General features: G+C 38.3%; 1 protein-coding gene across 2 annotated transcripts; it reads right to left on the bottom strand.

The window, feature by feature from the left end:
- Nucleotides 1-1,586: 1,586 nt before the first annotated feature.
- On the bottom strand, nucleotides 1,587-23,112 carry LOC139962882 (E3 UFM1-protein ligase 1-like). Of its 2 annotated transcripts, none has more exons than XM_071963267.1 (19): nucleotides 22,956-23,112; nucleotides 20,777-20,922; nucleotides 19,210-19,238; nucleotides 17,981-18,078; nucleotides 17,738-17,852; nucleotides 17,258-17,388; nucleotides 15,411-15,469; nucleotides 14,999-15,145; nucleotides 14,094-14,269; nucleotides 13,591-13,767; nucleotides 10,323-10,437; nucleotides 9,712-9,834; nucleotides 8,431-8,554; nucleotides 7,596-7,762; nucleotides 6,891-7,024; nucleotides 6,087-6,167; nucleotides 5,278-5,369; nucleotides 4,347-4,481; nucleotides 1,587-3,518 (listed from the first exon to the last, which is right to left on the bottom strand). In XM_071963267.1, exons 1-19 carry the CDS (start codon nucleotides 23,033-23,035, stop codon nucleotides 3,281-3,283), a joined length of 2,367 nt encoding a protein of 788 aa, XP_071819368.1. In that variant the 5' UTR covers nucleotides 23,036-23,112; the 3' UTR covers nucleotides 1,587-3,280. The 2 variants fall into 2 exon arrangements, with proteins under 2 accessions (XP_071819368.1, XP_071819369.1); XM_071963268.1 differs by lacking the exon at nucleotides 22,956-23,112 and adding an exon at nucleotides 21,295-21,336 and having other exon boundaries at nucleotides 20,777-20,945.
- Nucleotides 23,113-23,225: the final 113 nt, after the last annotated feature.

Consider the following 23,225-nt stretch of genomic DNA (forward strand, 5'->3'; position numbering starts at 1 on the left):
GTGGGGGAAGTTGGTGGGGGCAGTGGGTGGGGGGCAGTACGACGAATTCAAAAATACTGCAGACGAAAGATATGTTATAAGTTGTGTACAAAAGATGAAAAATCCAAACGAAAAATGAAATAACCTTCAAATATTAAAACCGTCGCATATTGTGAAATGAGGAATGCAATTGTAATTTCAAGAAATGATTGAAGTTTTCATAACTGGAACAATAATTCCCACACGCAAAATTGTAACAGTAGATCTCACTGGACTTGTTAATTACGATTTGACTAGAGAGAGAGAGAGAGACCACGGAGGAGGCCAGAATGGGGAGGGGGAAGATGGCATTACAAAATGTTTGGGCGTTCTTATGTCATTAAGCCTACCCAACCTCCCGCCGCCCCCTCCCCTCACTAACATCCGAAAAATGTGAGAAGGAAAACACCATTATCTAAATCTTATGTGAGTCTAATCCTTTGATAGACAGTAGTCTCATAGGTAAACAATTAACATTACTAGGACCAACCGACCGTGTACAAATGTCCCATTCATACCCCGAGCTATTTCCAAAACAACAACACTATGTGCCTAGATAAGGGTTATGTTTTCGTCCTAGGGTTGCATACATCATTATCGGCATTTCTAGTGTACCTATAGCTTGCCTGTAGGGTTTACACAGACGTTCGGCATAAGTACTCATTTAGGGTTCATAAATAATGACTAACAGAGACAACTACGTGTGCGGGTGTACACTTCTACAAGTGATGTGTTTACACTCTTTAAAGAAAAGACAAGAGTCATAGAGAATAGGGTAGAAGTTAACAAACGATACTATTTACATCAGGTAAGGCCAACCATAACCATGATTGGATTTATTTTAAGGACGCCTTTTTTGGGGGCGGAAACTTGTTTTGAACTTCTCGTAAAAATTCCAAGAGAGAGTTAGTTGACTATGTGACAACTCGTGGTGAAGTCTTAGTCATTCATTGGGGGTGTTTGCTTACCGAAGGGGGAGAGAAATAAAAGTAAGGGGTGAATAGGTGTAACAGTAGTAGTATCATGGGTATTATTATGATGCAGATGGGGGTAACCCTGCGACCATTCAAAGAAACAATGATAAATCTATACAAACAGCAATTAAAACAAAGGAAAACAAACAAAGCGAAAAAAAACAAACAAATTCATCAAAAAAGGAATTTGTTGGCATTTTGTCTTGGGTGGAGGGAAACCGCTTTTTGGTGGCATCTGCTTTAATCATCTTGTTTTCAATGTTTTGCGTTGATTTTGATCAATTTTCGAAGCAATTTGATACTCAATATTCATCACAACAATGCAGTTAGCATAACAATAGTCAGTTTGATTTAAAAAAATGTTTAGTTCTATCTATAGCATTGGCATCATATGTAAATGAGCTAAAGAACTTTCTAGCATTAAATATATAAATAAAGAACTCGCTTGTTGACGTTCGTGTTCAAAAATAAAATATTATTTAGAAGGGTTGTGATCAGATGAGTGGGTCTGAAGTCAACGGAGGGAAACCATTACAAATGGTTGGTCCGGCCAAGTAGACAAACAGATAAAAAATAAACAACTGGTTTGATGGATAGATGAGTTAAGTTTTATTTGAAATTTCTCCAGTGATTTCTGAAATCAGATAATAATTTCCTAGTTTTACATGTTTACTGCATGATATCATTTTCACCGATATAGCATAACAGCTGGTGAGTTGTTTACATTTAAGAGCAAAATATGGAAGACAACAATGGGGGTGGGGGTGGGGGGAGAGACAAACAGCAAAACAGTGGGAGTTTGGAGGCAGGCAATGGACCAAACCACTCCTTCGGCCCGACCAACGAGCTGACACTTACTTTAAAAATATTGACACATAACAGATTGGGCCCTCTCACCCAAGGCAGCCTTGGCCCTCACCTGAGGGCTTAAAAGCAATCGTAGATTCCCAAAATGAAAAGCCAAGACTGCTTCAATGCCCATACAACTGTGTCTTCACCACATAATTAAAATAGAAGACATTTGCAAAGACGAAATTTATATGACACTTTGACAGACGTGTTAGGTCTTGCAGATTCATCCATATCTCCGAGAAGCGAGACATGCACAAGGGCCTTTAAACTTTGACCTGAGAGATCTTAAAACCAATTCTAGTCATAGGAATGATAAAGGCTGTTACACTTGGAAAATGTTCGTCTCTTTATGTACATGATTCAAACTCTGTCACTGTTTTAAAGGCATTAAAGACTCGCCCCAAACCGCGTGCGGCCATCTGAAAAAGTTAACTTTCTGTTGCTTGCAAGTGACGTTTTGTACGTGTCGCTACAAAATGCAGACAGTACAGTAACGTGATACCTTAATGGTTATCTTTAGCTGGACCTGAGATGTCCATCGCTGTATCGTTATACACTGTGCTGTGGGTATTGACCGCAGCTGTATGTACTGACTGTACACTAGTGTCTAATTACTGACGGTAGCAAGCCATGTGTGTATTTTCTGGGATCGATGGTGGTGTCTAACACTTCTGTTACACCTCATTCGAAACTAGGTGAGATTACCGACATTAGACGTTTCTTTTTGCTCGAGTCTTCACACCCTTTAAAAAAAGCCAAACCAGCCACTGACAAAATTCTTTCAAAACTTTCTTTTGTCTTCTATGAATATGAATCGATGACTTTAAAGGGATGATTGTGTTTGACACATGGCATATCCCTTCACCAAAAGACATGGAGAATACCATTCTTACCTTGTTTCAATTATTGTTAGGATATAAGATTCACACTTTAAGAGACTAGCTTACATTTCAGAGGAAACTTAAACAAGAAGAAGAAGAAGAAGAAAATACATTCCAAAATACAACTGGGTTAGGCTTAGCTGGTGGAAACACAGGGAAAGTTGGGTATGTAACAAAGAAGTTTTCCCTGTTGGAGAGGGGTCGGGTGGGTGGGGTGGGGGGGGGTGGGTGGAGGAATGTAAACCTTCATGTGCCTACAATTGTTTTCCGTCAAATGTTTAACAATCAGTGCTATAATACGGGCAACACGATTGGCAGTGTTCTGTTATGGCTGTGTCCTCTAACATCTTTCTGCACTGCTCTCGATTCTCTTGTTTTTATTCCATCATTTTCCAAATCGATGAAAACTTTTTAATTCAATACCAAAGAAGGATCCATCCTGATTGATTGACAAGGTAGTTTTCTTCCGCCTTAAATCATCTCCGGTCGCATCGTAATTCCTCATCGCTTTCAAGTTTCACCGTCCCTCCGAAACCTCCGGCCCGATCGAATCCGTCATTCGGAGCTGACGGAAGGATTCTTTTTGGCCAAAGCAACATCCTTAACCCTTGGTAACATTTCCTCCAGTTCAACTTTGACCCCGGATGAATTGTCATGGGCTTCACCGCTGGTGGTATTTTCCTCTCTGTCTAGACCGATCTGTTTCTGTACCAGCCCCTGGTACTGTAATAGTAGGTTATGTTGCTCCTTGGTCAGCTGAGAGGCGAGGAATGTGATGATGTGAGGAACCAATCTAGAGATAAAAAAAAAATTGGTAGAGAACATTAAATCAGTAAGTCAGGAAATAAAATATGATTTTGTGTAGACAAATCCACAGAGTGGATAAATGATGTTTGTCCTCTGTACCACACACACACAGACACACACTCACACATACAACACCAGAAGGTCATCAACTAATGTCTTACAAGCTTCTTAAAAGCTCAGACACGATATGGAAAACTGATACATCATAGGTGATTTTCAAAGAATGAGACATTACAAATTTAATTCATTTTCGTTGCCCTTGCGGGGACCGTCAAGCAGCAAGAGTGAAATTGCTGCGAAAAAGATGAGGGTAAATGAAAACATGAGAATGTCGGAAACACTTTGTCATTAGCCAATCCCATATCCTATGATTATTTCGTACAGATGTTTTCTCGAGGTTGACTTCAATGTCCTAACAGCACACACAATTTTCTTTGAAATCTGAGGAGAGTTTTCCGATGGTTGGAAGTAACCGTTCAGGGTTGAAAGAGGTCAAAATTTGAACCAGTTTAATGCCACCATTCTGGCATAGGTGCTTTAAAATTATGCTTTTTAAGAACTCAGTTATCTACAGAGCAGCCATTTATATTCAAAATGGGTTCTTAGAATCTCTGTTGTAATCTCTTCAATCCTTTTAATTCTTTCATTCTAAAAAAAAAAAAAAATTCTAATCCTCCATCTTATTTCTTATTTGTTCATGCTTTCATGATTGTACATTTTACGATTTTAGTGTATCATTATTATGTGTCCTATTTATAAATTTTGTAATTTATACTGGAATAAAGAATGAAAATTGAAATTGAGGTGTGCTTACCTTCCTGGGGCATGTAGCATACACTGCGTGCAGTTCTGAAATACAACGCTAGCAGTGAGATGGAGGGCTAGCGCTGGATCAGTCTCATCCTTCAGCTGGGCGATCAAGGCTTGCTTGTGATTGAATATCAGAGGCCTAGGCAAGAAACGAGAGAGAGAGTCATAGAATGTACAGACCGCTGAAGTATTATCTTTTATCTTCTTACAAAAGATGTTTAATACATAATTCTGCTTTCTATCTCGTGTTGTTGTCATCTCAATATAATATGGTAGAAGTTAGCAGTCACTAACAGCACACCCAAACAAACATATTGTTCTCAAGAATAGAGGGCAGCAATCCTAAATAACAACTACTTGTAATAATCAAAGGTAATATATGTCATAAGACAACAACCGCAAGACATGGCGTATCCATTCGAAACACGGGAGTGGTGAAAGGGAAACGCTAACGGGACTTTTCCTTGCTGACGGGGAGAGGGTATAAGATACCCTACCGTCCATTGTGTTTTCTGCTTGAACATCATATTTTTACCAACACTATTCTCACAAAACAATCAAAAGTCCTCTCCCCCTCCCCACCTCCTTTCCTTCTTCATGGACATAGCAAAAAATTGATGAAGATATTTACATCCATGTAAACCAAAAACAGTTTTGATATTAATATGTGGTACACAAACACGTAGTGGCAGTGCCACAGTACTAATTTCCAGCCATTTCAGGTAAACATTCACATATGTCATCATGTTCCTTTTAATGACATCATTCTCAGCTGTGTTAGATTTTAAATCTTCTAGCAAAAATCCCTCAAGACAAAGAGAAAATGTTCAGCAATTTTTTATGAAAATATATACTTTAGGGAGAAAAGCAAAAAAGTTGTTAAATCCTTAATCTTGCTTAATCCTATCCAGCAGCAATAATTTAAATCAACAAACCTTTCTTTCTTTTTGTCTAATTTCCGGAGCATGACGTCACAAATATCATCCTTGCAACAGTCTTCCAGGTTTGTATAAAAGTCGCCCAAATCCTGTTAATGTGAAAACAGAGAACGAGTTAAGGGAATTCACCCAGGAATGAAGATGCGATGTCACGCTCAAAGGTTATGGTGCTTGATTTTAATCTTGTGTCTTTGATAGAAGTGTTTGTTACCATCGTTGGTGGCAATTTGCATACTTGATATATAACTTGATATCATCCTGTGTGTGAAATTGAAGTCTTAGATACTTGATATCAAGTTTGAGAGATTTTTATCTTGACTTCTTGATTCAAAGATGTGAAGTTATCATCATTAATTGCACTTCAAGTCTTGGATACTTGATATCATCTAGAGTATATAAATCAAGTCTTAGATACCTAATTCATGGGACAGCTGTATTAAGTTTACTTCCAAGTGAAAACATCAATGATACTTAAAGTTAAAGTGGCTCTAAACCATTTGAGAATAGCATTCCATATATCAACTTTAATGTAGATATGATAATTACTTAATTACCAAATTACTTAATTACCATGGAGACGGCTTCATTTTTGTCACAATCTAAAATTTTCACAAGCCATTAATATGTTGTACTTGTAAGAATTTGCAAAAGATATCTACGTATCTTCATTATGACCGATGTGTGTGTACAAGGCAAGGTTTCTTCTTGTCTCTGGAAAATTGACCTCGATATAAAACAAAATCCTGCCAACTTCCTGTAGCTAATCCATTCTCCAGCACAAAACAAGAAAGACATTTCTAAAGTACCTTGCCATTGATGGCGCTATTCAGTTTTGTATACACCCCTCTGTGATCCTCTGGCAGCTTGGAGAGTATTTTGGCTCTGACCTGTGGACAGAATAATCAATTATAGAGAAATGTAAACAAAACTTGATGTGTGAAGAGAAGAGGGAAGAGGGGAGGGGTTAAGGGGGGTCATTCTAATATCGATGCTTGAAACAAAAGACACCTTCATCACAGTCAAACATTGACAAAGGAACTAGAATAATTACGTCAGCTCAATGCGATTATAATAAAACCCTTCTTAGTCATCAGGAACGGTCCATTTTGTAAATCCTTATCAACCCCATTCTGCAATCACTCTTTAAACCTTCCTGCTGTCATCCCGGTCAATCTACTGTGATCACCTTCACGCAATCCTAATCAACCAACCATCCTATAATCCTGACTAACTTCCCTCAGCAATCTTCACCAATAGCCTGATGATATCATCTATCTCCCTCCTGTAATGATCATTAACACTTCTCCTACAACCCTTGACTAACCCCCCACCCCACCTCCTTTAATCACCACCATTTCACTCCTGCAATCATCACCAACTGTCACCTGCAACCATGACCAACACCCCCCCCAACCCCACCTTCTCCTCAATTCATCATCACGCCACTCCTCAACTCATCATCACCCCACCCCTCAAATCATCTTCAACCCACCCCTCAAATCATCATCACCCCATTCCTCAAATCATCACTCACCCCACTCCTACAAACTTCTCTGACCCATTCCTTACCCCCTCAACTCCCACAAACCTCAACCAGTTAAGAAACTCACGTCTGCGGTCATGTCCGATGATTCGGAGTGGGCCATCATCTGTTCTGTCGCAATCGAACTGAAGATGCAGTTTGTGATTTCCGTGCAGAGTGTTTTCAGAAGGTACTTGTTCAGTTGGCTGACCACATCTTCATCTGTTCCATAAAAATTTAAAATGAGAATTACCCCACCAAATTCAATCTTATGATGTACGGAAAATCATCTTTATCCTTTGCCAAGCCATTCCTTTCTATATTGAGCACAATGTGGCTCACTTAATCCTTTGAAATTTTCACAACTGTATAAGGATAAAAATTTATAAACAGATCTGATCAATAGCTACTACAAAATCTGAAATGTTGATACGCTTATGGTTGTGTACCGCAACCACAAACCATTTTTCTGGTGAAGTTTGACAATGAGTAATGATGCATATGGCATGGCCTCTCCTTGGACCGATTCATCACACTGCCAAGCCTGCATCCACCTGTTAGTCCTACTTGGCAAACCCTCCTTTTTATCCATGTTCTCCCCCTCTATCCCCCTTTCCCCTCCTCTTCTCCTCACACATGACCTCATACCTATTAACTGATTTACCCACAAGCCTGCACCCACATGTAAGTTCTACTTGGCAAACCCTCCCTTTTAACCATGTTCACCCCCTCCACCCTCTTTCCCCTTCCCTCCCTCCCCTTCCCAACCCCCCACACACACATGACCTCCTACCTGTAAATTGATTAACCCCCTTCTCAAAGAGTTTGACGTTGGTCCAGAGTGAGTTGACCTTCTCCTGGACATTCTCGTGGGTCTTTCTCCTCTCTGCCGCAGAGGAACCGCCTGCTAACGCCATGTAAGCCTCCTTGGCTGTTTCTTGATATCGTCTGGTCAAAGGTCTGTAAGATTAAGACACGCAAGAAAACAAACTTTTTACGCCACCGGTACATATAAATGTGTGCTTACCAATTGACAAAAGATATGGTCTCTAACTGCTGTCTGGCTAATGTGTTGGCACCAAAAGGAAGAAAGAAAGAGAGAAAAAAAGAGGATGGGAAAGGAATATATAGCCCCAGTTGCTTACTCAAGATGTAAATGGCTTCTGATTATTGTGGGTGTATGTGTCTCCCACAGTATACTAGTCTTATGGCCCAACAATTCAACAATATACTTAACAAAAGTATGAGTAAGTTCATTGATATATATGACTGAAAAAAACACCAGATTTTTACTTTATAGACAAGATTCTTGTCATCTCAATAAATCTTGGTGATGCATACGTTTATTCAGTCCTACAACACTTCAACATTATATGATAATTTCACTTTCAATATACAAAAAAACGAACGATACCGACCGATTTGGAAATATCAACCAAAGTCTTTTAATGAAAGACTCATCATTAACTTGACGAACGAATGGACAAGAATGGACCGCAATATTAAGCTTAAGGTTCCAATCGAAGGCAAAATATCTTGCAATCACCCCTACAACATCGCAAAACAAAGAAGTTTCTTTTTCATAATAATAATAATAATAACAACAATAGCAATAATAGAGGTTCTACCTTAATAAATCCTCCGCTAATTCTGTGTGCAACTCTTCTGGGCAATCCCGTAGTTTGGTCTTTAATATTCCCTCTATTTTCTCCACCGAATAGAACTCCAACTCCTGGCTTTGACCTCTGCTGCCTTCGAAACATGGAGCAAAAGATATATGGAAAATACAGATTTGGTCCCAAAAATTGATTATTTCATTTCCTTAACAGATATGTGTAAGTTTTCATTGATCATACTTTCCCTCAATCAGATAAATATATATATATATATATATATATATATATAATATATATGGCATTTATATAGTGCCATAACTAAAACGATATTCTATGGCACTTTACAAGGAAAAAATAAAACGTACAAATGCACAAAAACAGCAACGAGACAGAAGAAAGAGGCTTACTTAAAGGCCTCATTAAAGAGAACTGTCTTCAGAGCTTTTTTGAAACAAAGAAATGTGGATTGATTAGCAACCGAAGACGGCAAATCATTCCACAGCCTGGCCCCATTTTACAGAAAATACACGGTTGCCAAACTGTTTTGTGCGGGTATATTATACGGTATATATCTAGACTGTTAACTGTTTTAGACAGTTAAAAACTGACATGAAGTCAAATATGGTAAATTGACTGGTTGTTGCGATCTGCTCCATTTATAAAGGCAAACTAGATGTTGCTTTCACCAAATGAATCTTATCAGCAAGATTTGATAATATTGCTCATATCAAGTGTTTTTAAGAGAAATTCCTATTTCTGACAATTCTTCGCACCTCTGTGTTGTTATGGTAACCCTCATGTCTGCCACCAATGCACCCCTCCCTCCCATGGGAAACTCAAGAGAATGAATCATTTCCTAAAATCAATGATCTGAAAACTCCGCAATCACCTGGTCGATTCTTCTTCTAATTTCATTTTTATTATGTTGCTCATATCAAGTTTTTTTAAGAGAAATTCCTATTTCTGACAATTCTTCGCACCTCTGTGTTGTTATGGTAACCCTCATGTCTGCCACCAATGCACCCTTCCCTCCCTCTTGTGGGAAACTTAAGAGAATGAATCGTTGCCTAATATCAATGATCTGAAAACTCATTTGTCATCGATTCTTCTTCTAATTTCATTTTTATAGTTTTACTCAAATTAAGTAGTTTAAGAGAGGTTCCTATTTCTGTAAATTCTTTGCACCTCTGTGTTGTTATGGTGACCCTTATGTCTGCCACCAATGCACCCCTCCCTCCCTCCCGTGGGAATATTAAGAGAATAAATCGTTTCCCTAAAATACTCCGCACTCACTCGTCGACGATTCTTCTTCTAACGGTTCTACCGGGTCTTTGTTCCGGCCCTTCTTGACTTTCTTAGTCTTGACCTCTCGACTTGTGCTGGCAACGCCGGATTTCCCACTGCTGCCACCGCCACCTGGTGGAAAGCATTGTATAAATTTAACCTCTTGGCACAGTGCCAACATTGGGTATATCAGCACACCCGGCATAGGGATTGAATGTCCATAGAAGACTACAATATGAAAGGTGCCCACTTGACTCTGAATACGAGTAACATAACACACAAGTATCAATACGAGTAGGGTTCACCTTGGTAGGAGTATAAGTCCTGAGTAGGAGAGGGTTATCTTGCACATTTAGTAGAGCTAGACTTTCCACAATTTTTTCAAAATGTCCAAATTGCCACGAGTACAAGTATGAAACACCAAGAGAGCACACACAAAGGGAGAGAATGAAAATATAATATACAGTATCCTTAAAAAATTTAAAACAATTCAACAAAATTAAAAAAAGGGGGAAATTTTGGGCTGGAACGAGATTCAGGACTTAAACCCGACGTACATCTGTTATTTATTTTTATTATAATTTTTTTTTTTTTTAATTTTTACTTAAAAATTATCACACCTGCAGCTTTTTTCCTTCTCTCATCCTTCTTGTCTTGTTTTCCGTCCGAGCCGCTGAATGCTGCCACCGCTTTCTTATCTTTGTGTAGGAAAAAGTCGCGATGTGTCACAGCATCCTGCGAGATTGAAGGACATTGAATGAATGTTGAGAGCATTCATGAGAGCAAACACGTAGCATGCGGTCTCGTCGCCAGGGTAAAACCCAACTATAGACAAAATCAATTGGGATTTCGCGATACTTTTACAAGCGAGACGATATATCAAAGTTGCAGAAATCGCTTTGAGCTAGCTTGGCCTAGCAATTCACCATACTGAAGCCAATGGTCATCATATTCAAACAACCAATGGCAGTATACAGTGACTACAGATGGTCAGAGGCTGCATGTGGACCTGTGCATGGTACAGAACTGCCTGGAGCTACTTTTCCGAACATCAGAAAATTTGTACTGGATCAAGCAAAGAGACCATACTTCAACTTGAATTTGACTCACAAGAATGAAAATAACCACAACACATTAATATCATATACTTGTCCATAATGCATGCAGTTTTCTACAATTCAAGATTACGTGACAACAGATGGAGCTCTCGAAACCAGGCCAACAATTTTGACGGATCTTGTGAGCTCTACCTATGCGCGTGCTGTGTCGTTTCGTGCGGTTGAATTTTTAGCACCATTTACGGCTAGTGACAACAGTTCGAGTAAGCGAGAAGACAAGGAGACTTTCCTTTCACATCAATACAATCATAAAGTCCTTTGTAACTTGCTTATCCACTTTCCCTCCCCTCTCCCCTCCCCTTCCCCCTCCTACCTAAAATAAGGGGTTAATCAACGGTCTAGCGTGCCATTAATTAGCGTGCATTAATCATGTGAGTAACGCACGCTAGACCGTTGATTAACCCCGTTCATTCATACACTACCATTTGTGTGGGGGAAAAATCATAAAACAAAACATTTTTGGTTACATATAACCAAAGATTTATTAAAGTGATGCGCCGTAATTTTACTGTGCGTTACTCACAGGATTAACCACGGTCAGCTGACCTGAATGGACCAATAGGATTTAGGAATCTTTACTAAGTATGAATGAACATCAGATTAAAGAAGATGCTGAACATGTGAGATAACGTCAAGCCTTGGTAGATATAAATAACTTAATCACACCAAAGACATCGTAAGTAATAATAATAATAACAGTTCTTATAAAGCGCAACTTACAATAAAGTCTCGCCGCGCTGTACAAAAGAAAGTGAAAGATATGTACACAATATACAATAAGAGTAAACATAACAATTATAACAATGAAAACAGGTGTGTGTTCAAAACAGTTTTGAACATCTCCACCGACACGACATTCTTTATTTTGAGTGGGAGTTTATTGCAAAGGAGGTTGAGGAGTACTGGAAAGATCCCTCGCCATAAGGTTTAGTGGACACAGGGTGCATAGAGAGCAATGATTGGGTGCTAGAGCGCAGACGGCGAGTTGGGGTATAACTTCGTATGACATCAACTTCAACTTTTCCCTTCTCATCTGCAGGAAGACATTTTCTCACGGTTATATTGCTCATCCCATCCAGCATTTTTTATTGATTGATACCAGTCTATGATTAAATGCAAAACTGATTCCTTTCCAATGGTTCTGCTGACATCATTCCGAGAGCGATAGAGGACTAGGTCGGGCTTATCTTATTATTAACCAGGAAACCAGTAAATATCACTTAAATATCACAGGAAACCAGGTCAACTATTTCCTGTGATTCGTCAGAGTTAACCAGATCGGCTGACCAGATCAGCGAACTTCCTCGTTACCATAAATGAACAGACAATAGGAAGAACCGCCATCGTTGGTGGAAATGACCTGACTGAAGGGGGAATAGTTTTTAAACTGTCAGATAAACAATACTCCATTTATGGCATTGGAGTACAAAACAAACAGTAAATATCACTGTGTCATTCAGTCAAATACAGAGAATCTGTTCGAACCTATACATGACTATGGTAACACTTAACTACTATAAACTGCACACTGTGTTTATGTTGCCAGCTAATTCACTCAGTATATTTCAACCTCTCAGATAAAACATACTCCATTTATGGCATTGGAGTCAAAACAACAGTAAATATCACTGTGTAATTCAGTCAAATACAGAGAATATGTTCGAACCTATACATGATTAGGGTAACACTAAACTATTATAAACCGCACATTGTGTTTATGTTGCCAGCTAATACACTCAGTATATTTCAAGCGATCCTTCCATCTCCATCTCAAGAGTTCACCGATTAGCATCCTGCCTGCAGGAAGTCGTCCGTACTATAAATACATGATCTGTTACATTTCCGTCATCACTAGTGCAGAGTCATTCCGTTGAAGAGGAAGGAACTCATGTTTTGATAACATTTCTAAAAATAAACATCCGCATCGAAATCGAGCACCTATTTTGGTGCTCAGTGTCATTCGTGTCTTAAATACATGGGTCGGAATAAGTTGCTACTTCCGTATTCCTAATTCCCTTTTGGTTAGGCTTTGATCAGATGCACAAAGCTGCCAAGAATTAGCCGAGTGACAGATACTGTAACTGGGTAATTAAATTCATCCTCACTACATGAACATTAAACAGGAATTTCAAGAAGCTTATACTCTCATTCACATCTAACTCTGACAAAATCCTAGTCCACAAAAGGAGGCTTTAAATTTGTTTTTTTCCATAAATGTGTTATATTTTTAACTTTTTATATATAGTCCCCCACTTAAAGTTGCAAGAGATAATATTACAACTTGCTCTAACTGATATTGGCGTTGTGGTCAAGTGGTTAAGGCAGTGGACTTGTGATCTAAGGATTACAGGTTCGAGCCCTGGCCAGATCATTGCGTTGTGTCCTTGGGCAAGGCACTTTATCTCCATTGCCTCTCTTCACCCAGGTGTATAAATGGGGACTTGCGAGGCTGCACCCTATGGGAAGTCCCCCAGGAGACACGTGGCTGTGGTGCCCCAGGAGAGATTGTTTGAATTGTGCACACTTAGGTGTGTAGGTGTGACATGTTACCAATGACCAGGGTTCAGTACAGCACGGCGAGACTTTATTGTAAGTTGCGCTAAATAAGAACTGTTAATTATTATTATTATTATTATTATGTAAACCAAAAAACAGAGATACTGACTGAGGAGTCTCTCATTTGCAATTGCCTTATTATTCTCTGGAGAATTCTTATCAAGCTAGAGACATTTATTTTGATTTTCCACCAGTTAAATCCATTTTGTCTCACCTTTTGAGCCTTCTCCTTCATGACCGGTTCAAAGATCGTCAAGCACTCGTCGAGGAAGGCTTTGCTGCAGATGATGGTGTCGTTGAAGACCTTAATCCCGAGTTTACTCTTCGGTTTCAAAATATCTTGAATGAGTTGGTTCACGTCTTGTCTGGAGAGGGACGATGGTAGGATAGGCTGAAAGAGGCAGTGCATAGATAGTTGCTCATTCGAAGTGGAAGGGTGGTGAGGCGAGGGGGGGGGGAGTGGGGAGAAACCTTGCTTCAGTTTCATGCAGTATGCAAAAAGCTACAATACAAGCACATTTTGCATTTCACAAATAAAACATTGATCAATTGTGCCTTTATCCCTTCCCACTTTCTAAATTGAAGAAAAAGAAGTAACAAGAATAAAAATTAACAAAAGCTTGATAGATCATTGGTACTCAAAGTGGGGTTCACAGCCCTCTTTAGGTGGCTCAGTCCTCACGTAAGCACCTCCGAAGTGTGCTGGACTAAACTCACCATGACGTCCACCCAACTCGATGTTCTCACAGCTTCATCGATGGTAGCATCTACTTGGTCCTGCAGTATCTTCCCGATGGACGCAGCCTTCAGGTGGATGAATTTCTCCGCCTTGAACCTTCTCTTGATGTAACCTTTAGGGTCTGTCACCCCGAGTCTTGACAACGTATCATATTCTGCAACCAGAGATCCAAGATAAAAAAGCTTGCTGATTCCTAGCCGCAGTTTTAGATGGCAACATTTAATATAAATATCTGAATAAACTGATTATCTAAGTTTTGACCATTGTTAAGAGCAAGGTCCTTGCATTTATGTGAAACTGAGTAATCATGTATGAAGTTCATCCACAATTTCCTTTGGAGTTATTTGTGTTCGCAAGGTTTTCAGATTTTGTCCTCTGACCTCTGCCGAAAGCAAAAGGGCTCTCATACAAACTATGGTGGGTTTAGATATCACATTTTAAGAAAAAAATGATCAGTTGAGCTATTAATGTATCTTACAACTTAAGAATAATTGTCTGTCAGAAAGGTCATACGTTCAAATCAATATTCTGCAACAACAGCGAAAGCAGATGTAGAAACAAATAGACCTGTTTGAGGAAATGAATATGTAGACATGGGTAGCAGAAGTGAAAGATAAAACACTGACTCTTGCTAAGAACTTTGAACTATGTACCACTTGCCACCACACTGATACATCAGCTTAAAGTATTCTCTTGCTTTTTTTGCAATTTAGTCTCAACATGTGCTTAATAATTAAAAATCTGGTAGTTTCTATGCAAATGCCAACACTTAACCTCCTCCTAACACATCTTTATATAATCATGCTTGACCACATCGCCATATAAAAGACTACGCTAAGTAGTAGTTGAGTTTCAGCTGTTTGCACCTTGATAATCGACTTACCCAAGTATCCATTTTGTTTGTAGAAAGAATCGACCCAGTTATTCTGCGTTTTAGAAAATATCTCTGGGACGTAAGAAGCTTTGTCTTGACGGCCACCGATGATGTCACCGTTCAAGCGACCAGAGTTGACAAGCTTTTCTAAGACACCTTTAAACAAAGAAAAATGTAACAAAAGCTAGAGGGAGTTAACATAATACAAACTGAGTGTGCTATATTCAGATACACATTTTGTGCAAATAAAAAAGCATTGGAAATTTACATCTGACTTACTCTATAAACTTCCTTCGAAGATGCTACCACAAAAATTAAGAGTTCTTTAACATTAAGGAAATAACAGAACTGGAACTTGAAGGTCTGGCTAACCATTAGTATTGGTCAAACTACTGTTAAGAAATATAAAAATATTACTTACTGTAAAAGAGTTTTTCAGGGAATTTGTACTTGTTCAAGATACTTTGTACAGATGTTGGCCTGTATTAAAACAAGAGAAAAGGGTGATAAAAGCAACTCTGTCATGCACATCAACTACTGGGAGGGCAAATGTAAAAGTTACCATCATGTTTGCCATGAAAATTTACCTTCCCTTTTGGACATGCTACTTGAAACCACAATACCTGCCCGTCGATCTCTGTGTTGATTGGGGAGACAGGCCTTATGGTAAATGGTGGTAAACTTGTTAGTCCAGCCACTCTTTCTGATGTGCCATAACCTTTCATATGGTTTTTTCCCAACTTTGAGGGTGAGGGAAGTAATATATACTCTTATGAGGGGTACTTATGGTAAAGGTGGTAAACTTGATAGTCCAGTCACTCTCTCTGATGTGCCATAACCTTTCGTATGGTTTTTCCCAAGAACACTGAGGGGTGAGGTAAGGGTAGTAATACATACTCTGATGAGGGGTACTTATGGTAAAGGTGGTAAACTGGATAGTCCAGCCGCTCTCTCTAATGTGCCATAACCATAACCTTTCATATACCTTTTATATAACAACACTGAGGGGTGGGTGAGGGTAGTAATACATACTCTGATGAGGGGTACTTATGGTAAAGGTGGTAAACTTGATATTCCAGCCGCTCTCTCTAATGTGCCATAACCATAACCTTTCATATACCTTTTATATAACAACACTGAGGGGTGGGTGAGGGTAGTAATACATACTCTGATGAGGGGTACTTATGGTAAAGGTGGTAAACTTGATATTCCAGCCGCTCTCTCTAATGTGCCATAACCATAACCTTTCATATACCTTTTATATAACAACACTGAGGGGTGGGTGAGGGTAGTAATACATACTCTGATGAGGGGTACTTATGGTAAAGGTGGTAAACTTGATAGTCCAGCCACTCTCTCTAATGTGCCATAACCATAACCTTTCATATACCTTTTATATAACAACACTGAGGGGTGGGTGAGGGTAGTAATACATACTCTGATGAGGGGTACTTATGGTAAAGGTGGTAAACTTGATAGTCTAGCCACTCTCTCTAATGTGCCATAACCATAACCTTTCATATACCTTTTATATAACAACACTGAGGGGTGGGTGAGGGTAGTAATACATACTATGATGAGGGGTACTTATGGTAAAGGTGGTAAACTTGAAAGTCCAGCCACTCTCTCTGATGTGCCATCACCTTTCATATGGGTTTTCCCAAGAACATTGAGGGGTGGGGTGAGGGTAGTTATACATACTCTGACGAGGGATCTACTTTAAATACTCTTACCTAGTGATAACACTGAAGACACCTTTGACCTTTGAGGGGTGAGGGTAGTAATACATACTCTGATGAGGGATCTACTTTAATAGTCTTACCTAGTGATAACACTGAAGACACCTTTGACCTTTGAGGGGTGAGGGTAGTAATACATACTCTGATGAGGGATCTACTTTAATAGTCTTACCTAGTTATAGCACTGAAGACACCTATGACCTTTGAGGGGTGAGGGTAGTAACACATACTCTGATGAGGGATCTACTTTAATAGTCTTACCTAGTGATAACACTGAAGACACCTTTGACCTTTGAGGGGTGAGGGTAGTAACACATACTCTGATGAGGGATCTACTTTAAATACTCTTACCTAGTGATAACACTGAAGACACCTTTGACCTTTGAGGGGTGAGGGTAGTAATACATACTCTGATGAGGGATCTACTTTAATAGTCTTACATAGTTATAGCACTGAAGACACCTTTGACCTTTGAGGGGTGAGGGTAGTAACACATACTCTGATGAGGGATCTACTTTAATAGTCTTACCTAGTTATAGCACTGAAGACACCTCTGACCTTTGCTGTATTCCTCTCGACAAAGGCCTGGGTGAAGATGACGTCCCTGTCGTATGGATCGATCTCCCCATTGATTAACCGACCAATACGTGATTCAATAGCCTGCCAAGGGAATATATAGAATATATGAATACAGGGTCTGTATCTATCTATAAAGATGTAACTACTGTTTGAAATGTATTAGTACAGAAATATCCAATGGAAATTACAAGGAATAACTTATAACTTCAAGTGTTTGAAGGCTCCGAATATCGTCTGTTATTAAAAAATATATATAAGAAAAAAACTTAGTATAAATTGGGTTTTACATCTCGCATAGCAGTTTGTTTGAGATTTTTATGACTTATTAATCATTTAATTTTTACCCCAGTTTCAGTAAAGGAAGTTCTGCTGTTAAGACCATGAGAAGTCAAAGAGTGAGTCAAAGAAATCGAGTCATTAAAACACTCACCTCTGATAAAAAGTCGGCAGGAAGATCGAGCGACTGGGTAAGTGCTGGAATAGTAACTTGGCCGTTCTCTTGAAGCTGTTCGTTTATTTCTTCGGCCAGATGATCCAGGTAAGAACTGACAAGGAATGAATTGACAGAGAAAGTCAAACAGGGAAGATGGCAGTCAGGGAGTGGGGTGGGGGTTAGGGGGAGAGACAAACGTCCAATAAAATTAGAAATTCTTTGCCAAAAGTATTTACTTACTCGTCTATAAGCTGTCCTAACACTAACGAAACGGACTGGTCGGACCTGACGATCTCGGCAGCCTTGGTTTCGATTTGGGAGAGCTCGATCCCAATGGTCTGGGCAAAAGAGAGTAAAAAAAAAAAGCAAATTTAAGAACAATTGCAATAAATTGATGAGAACAAGTTTAGTCAAAGCTTGATTAATCACTGTTAGGCTAGCGCTGGCTATGACAGTGCTAGTTACTTCAAAAGGTTTTAAGGTAATATAATAAGGAGTCAAGGACAATATTGAAATTAATAATAAATATCCTTGTGTGCATTCTGACAACACTGATTCTACAGAAGAGTTCAAACAGCATATATATTTATAATCAAAATATATATATCTAATATACCAGTGGTTAGGGTGTCCGCATATAAAGCAGGCAGCCCGGGTTCGAATCCTGGAAGTTTTTTCACTGTTCTGGATTTTCCAACTCACTACAATTTACAACTATCAGTTCTACAAACATATGTAATCCCTTCTTTGCTGCTTAATCCGCTTCCTGTATAGTCATGGTTTATTTGGTTCTAATTCCTTCAATGCAACTTACACTTATCTAGCGTCATACTTTCATTGTGTTTTTCATTTGTTCTTTTCATTCAACTGCCAAGTATTGCTGAGGAAGGTCCCAGGGGTACCGAAAATTCCAATATATTTTCTAAAACATTACTCCTTATTTGTCAATTATGAGTCATATCTTATTTCTCTGGTTTTCTGTAATAATATATATACTGTTTGCATTTATAAACAGTTAGTCTTGACTCAAATCATACATGTACTACTACTAACATACATGTTTTCTGTTGTCTGCTTGGTACAGAACAGAGTTCGTTTCTGACAGAGCACACAAAATTATGCACCCAATTTATCAAACGCTATGTAAAACAATTCAACATGTATCACTTAGAGTAATTATTCTTGAATTAACTCCCAATGGTACCAATTGCAAATTTGTACTGTATGTTTTTGTAACATTCGATCCGTTCAGATAATTCATATATCTTGGTCTACATGTACCATTGCATATAAATGAAATAAATTTTGTCAAACAAAACCCTACATAAATCACATCAGCTTGGTGGCTATTGTAACATTATGAGTTGCATCTGGAGCTAAGAGATGTCCAATGGCTCAACCTGATTTGAGAGATACAGGTGGAAAAATTGTAACTAAAATTGAAATTTGTTATCATTTGATCCACTTACTTGTTGAAGATCTACCAAGTTTACTCTTCCTGTTGAGAAAATTCCAAATAAAAATGTTTTAACACGTAGTAAATTAGCACTTATTTCTTTCCTAGGTTAAAAGAAAATGGTAAAGCTCGAGAAAGTCAATTCAGAAAAAAAACATTTTGGTGAAAACATCTGGTGTGGTTGCTTGAGTTTCAAAGTATCATAGAGAGGAAAAGAAGCAGTTATCCTGAGAATCTAAGTCAACCCAGTTTTACTGTATGCCATATGTCCATTATAATACAACTTCTAGACTAACAGTATTTGATAGCAGGCTTGGGGCGATTACATCTGAATGTAATCGATTACGATTACTTGAGAATGTATGATTACGATTACGATTACGATTACGATTACAGCCTAAAGTTGAAGTAATCGATTACAATTACGATTACATTGTAATGTAATCGTGATTACAATCATGATTACATTGTGGTTACTTGCACAATCCTCTGCATATCTGTTTAATATAACTCTCTGCCGGGAAATAGGGCAATGAAATAGGGCAAAGGAAGGGCATTTACAGTATATACGGACAAAATTGTGGAAGTATATCTACAATTCCTACCAGGCATTACACATTTATGCCTTAACACGTTTAAGATGTGTAACCCATAAGTCCAGTAAAAAATACAATTTAAACAGACAAAGAGTAAACAGACAAATACTAAAGTAAAACAAATGAAGATTTTCATGCAACACTATATTTTGTAAACTAATAATTTCTGCATAGCAGCAAAACTAAAAACTCTTTTACATTATAACACCAAAATAAAACTAAACAGCTTTGAAATAGGGCATTCCACAGTACATGGGACATGGAAGGCCAAAGTAAAAGTAAATTATTTTCATCAAAAAATGGTCAACTCTGGTAAAGCAAATTCTGATTCACCAAAATACTTAATTTGCAGTGATTTTTTTTTTAACAGAATAATTCAGGTGATAAAAATCCTTGAATATGGCGATCAAATCCCCAGTAATTTACGTTTATTGTGCTAGAGAATTCTAGAAGCAGGAACACTTCTTTGGTCACACTAAAAGCCAATAGTAAGAATTAGTTTTAATCATTTCTACTAATTTTGCCGTTCTCATTCAAATTTCACTGTAATCATAAATGTAATACGATTACGATTACTTTGCCCTTGTAATCGATTACGATTACTTTGTAATTTTCACAAAAGTAATCGATTACGATTACGACTACTTCAAAAAATGTAATCGATTGTAATCGATTACGATTACTGATTACGATTACCCCAAGCCTGTTTGATAGTAAAGGATATAAATTTAAGATGAAATCAGAAATATTCAAACAGTCATTATTTGAGACACCTGATCTCCCCAATGACAAAGACTCATATACAGTTGGGAAGCTTTTCAACATTCAAGATAGTATGTCAGTAACTTCAGAAGTTTACTAATATTGAACAAGTTACTGGTAACATTGTTTTTTCTTCCACATTATATACTGAAGCAAAACTGAAACTTTCGATAGCAATTCCAAAAGACTTTAGTAACATTATTTTGCACCATGTATGCCTACCTCCATGTACTATAAGTTCATCTCGTATTTCTTTAAATAGCTGGGAAGGTGTGACATATTCTTTGCCGTCTAGTGAGTAAATGACTTCAATTTGTTTTTCTTCAATGAGTTTGGATAGTATCTCCACACAGTTTCTTTCTGATAATCTAAAAAGAAAGAATAAAAATATCTATGGAAGAAAGGATTCTCCTCTCAAAGATGGGAAGGGTTTTGAGCTTTAGGTAAGTTCTTTGAAGAGGGAAATTTGTCAGTTAGGTTGGGAAAAAAAGGTAGAACACAAAGGATCAGGAGGGACAATCAAGTCCCAATCAAGGACCCTATGGGGAGGGAAAAAACTCAGACACCAAAAAGTAAAGTAATTTTTTTATGATGAAGACTTAGCCAACTTATTGCTCAAAATAAACCTCTAACTTCTGCAATGCATTATCAACATTTAGGCCTATGTATGCAAGTTGTTTCAAACATTTTGAACAAATGTCTGATAAAATTATGGGTCTTTTCTTTAGAAATATCCTCACCAAAATGGGTGCTGTTGTGGTATGCATTACAGCACAGTTTAATTAGTGATATGCATCTGAGGTTCATATAGCATACAACTGTAAGGAAAACATACAAAAACTATGTTACGTTTGACAATATGAAAATACAAAAACAGGGCTTTTAACTTTGCATTAGTATGATAAAATTTCCCCAAAATTGTCATAAGTTGTCTAATGGCTGATTACATTTGACAATACTACTTATTCGTAATGTTCAGTAACACATGTCTTTGGAAAGGTGAAACATACTAAAAGCGATTGTGTACACTTCTTATTGTAAACTTGTAGTGTCACCCTCTCACCAGGCAGTTTAATTTCTCAATGTTGTGATAGTGAGAATGGTAGGCTTTGGCCAAGCTTTGTCTCAGGCTAAGGTTAGGTCTTGCCTTACACTACAGTAGCCAATCTTAGTCCATGCTGTACTGCATTTAGCTAGAACGCCTCAGTTTGGCCTATGTCAGACTAGGCCTAGGAATTAGGATAGGCCTACGTTAGCAGAAATAAGGACAAATATTGCAGTTTGTGTGCTTAAAGTTCAATGCAGATGTGTCTACTGCGAAGACAACACTGATAATGTATGTATTGTAGGGTCACACTAATTAGCGTCAACTCACGACAACTCAAGACAACAGGTTTAAAATAACATCAAATACCATCAAATACAATTGATGTTATCAGAGTATATCTGGAAACACGTTTAAAACTGACTGGAATCAGCGTGCATACAGATCTTTCACGGGAAAAAATGTTTTTGTCGTAAAAATCGCCAACTTTTTTCTAAGGTTGAATTGGACGACAAGATGCCATTGCGCTTGCGCAATGACATTGGACCGAACCATTACACTACAGGTAAGTGTAATTTTTCAATTGAGAATGGTGCCCACACACTGGTAACTTGGCAAAAGGCGACGAGCGCCATCTAACGTGTTTCCAGATATACTCTGATAACATCAATTGTATTTGATGGTATTTGATGTTATTTTAAGCCTGTTGTCTTGAGTTGTCGTGAGTTGTCATGAGTTGACGCTAATTAGTGTGACCGGTATTGTATGTATTTTAGATCCTCCTGCAAGCAGGAACTTGCGAAGAAGCCATTATTGGCTTATCAAAACCACACACTGACTGAAGTCAGTCTCTTAGATTCATAGTTTAACATCCCTGATTATGAATTGTCAACAACTCTGTAACTGAATGGGATACATTAATCTTGGAGTGACTCGAACTCTATAGACCTTATGAATTGTATGTATGTATGTATGTATGAATGAAAAGGCACCGGCGTTAACCACTGAGCTAACACTCCCTAATAATAATAGTTTATGGCAATGTATCTTAGGCTATAGGGCCCAGGCCCCAGTAAACAATCAAAGAGCACTAGGCTACTAACTAGTGGTAACAGTAACGGTCAAGCTACTGTAGCTGAAGCACAACGATGAAGGGTATAGAGGTAAGGCTAGGCTATCACTATTATTATTGCCTACCACACGAACCGTATTGCGAAACTACACTGGCTGCAAACAGATGTTTGATATACTACATGTCAAACACCACAAAACCTAAATAGATAAAGTAAGGATACATTTTCTGACACAGTATTGCAATTATATATTTAAAGAATCCATTTTCTGCTAAACAAATACCTCTGTGATGACGAAGTTAACTGTGCTCGCTTGAAATCTGCCGCAAGCCGTTTCACTTCTTCCCAGTCACTGCTGGCCATGTTGACAAGTTTGTGGTACTAGCAAATTGCAGCATGCACTTTGCAATACTTATTGTTATACATTTCATAAAACGCAGATTGCATCGACCAAGTAGAAAGTGTCATGGATACCTTCAAAAACATTTATAGGGCAGTTTTGATAGTTCCTGGGAAAGTGAAGAGGAAAATTGACGTCTCTAAATGAAATAAA

Source organism: Apostichopus japonicus, chromosome 21, assembly GCF_037975245.1.
Source record: "Apostichopus japonicus isolate 1M-3 chromosome 21, ASM3797524v1, whole genome shotgun sequence".
NCBI lineage: Eukaryota > Metazoa > Echinodermata > Holothuroidea > Aspidochirotida > Stichopodidae > Apostichopus > Apostichopus japonicus.

What these genes read in the sequence shown, in the direction of transcription:
- LOC139962882 (XM_071963267.1), bottom strand. Translation starts at nt 23,035, where the DNA reads ATGGCCAGCAGTGACTGGGAAGAAGTGAAACGGCTTGCGGCAGATTTC. An exon ending in CAAACAAAATGGATACTTGG is followed by an intron (nt 14,270 to 14,998) that starts GTAAGTCGATTA and finishes CTCTGGTTGCAG; the next exon opens with AATATGATACGTTGTCAAGA. An exon ending in TTAGCGGAGGATTTATTAAG is followed by an intron (nt 7,763 to 8,430) that starts GTAGAACCTCTA and finishes TTAATCTTACAG; the next exon opens with ACCTTTGACCAGACGATATC.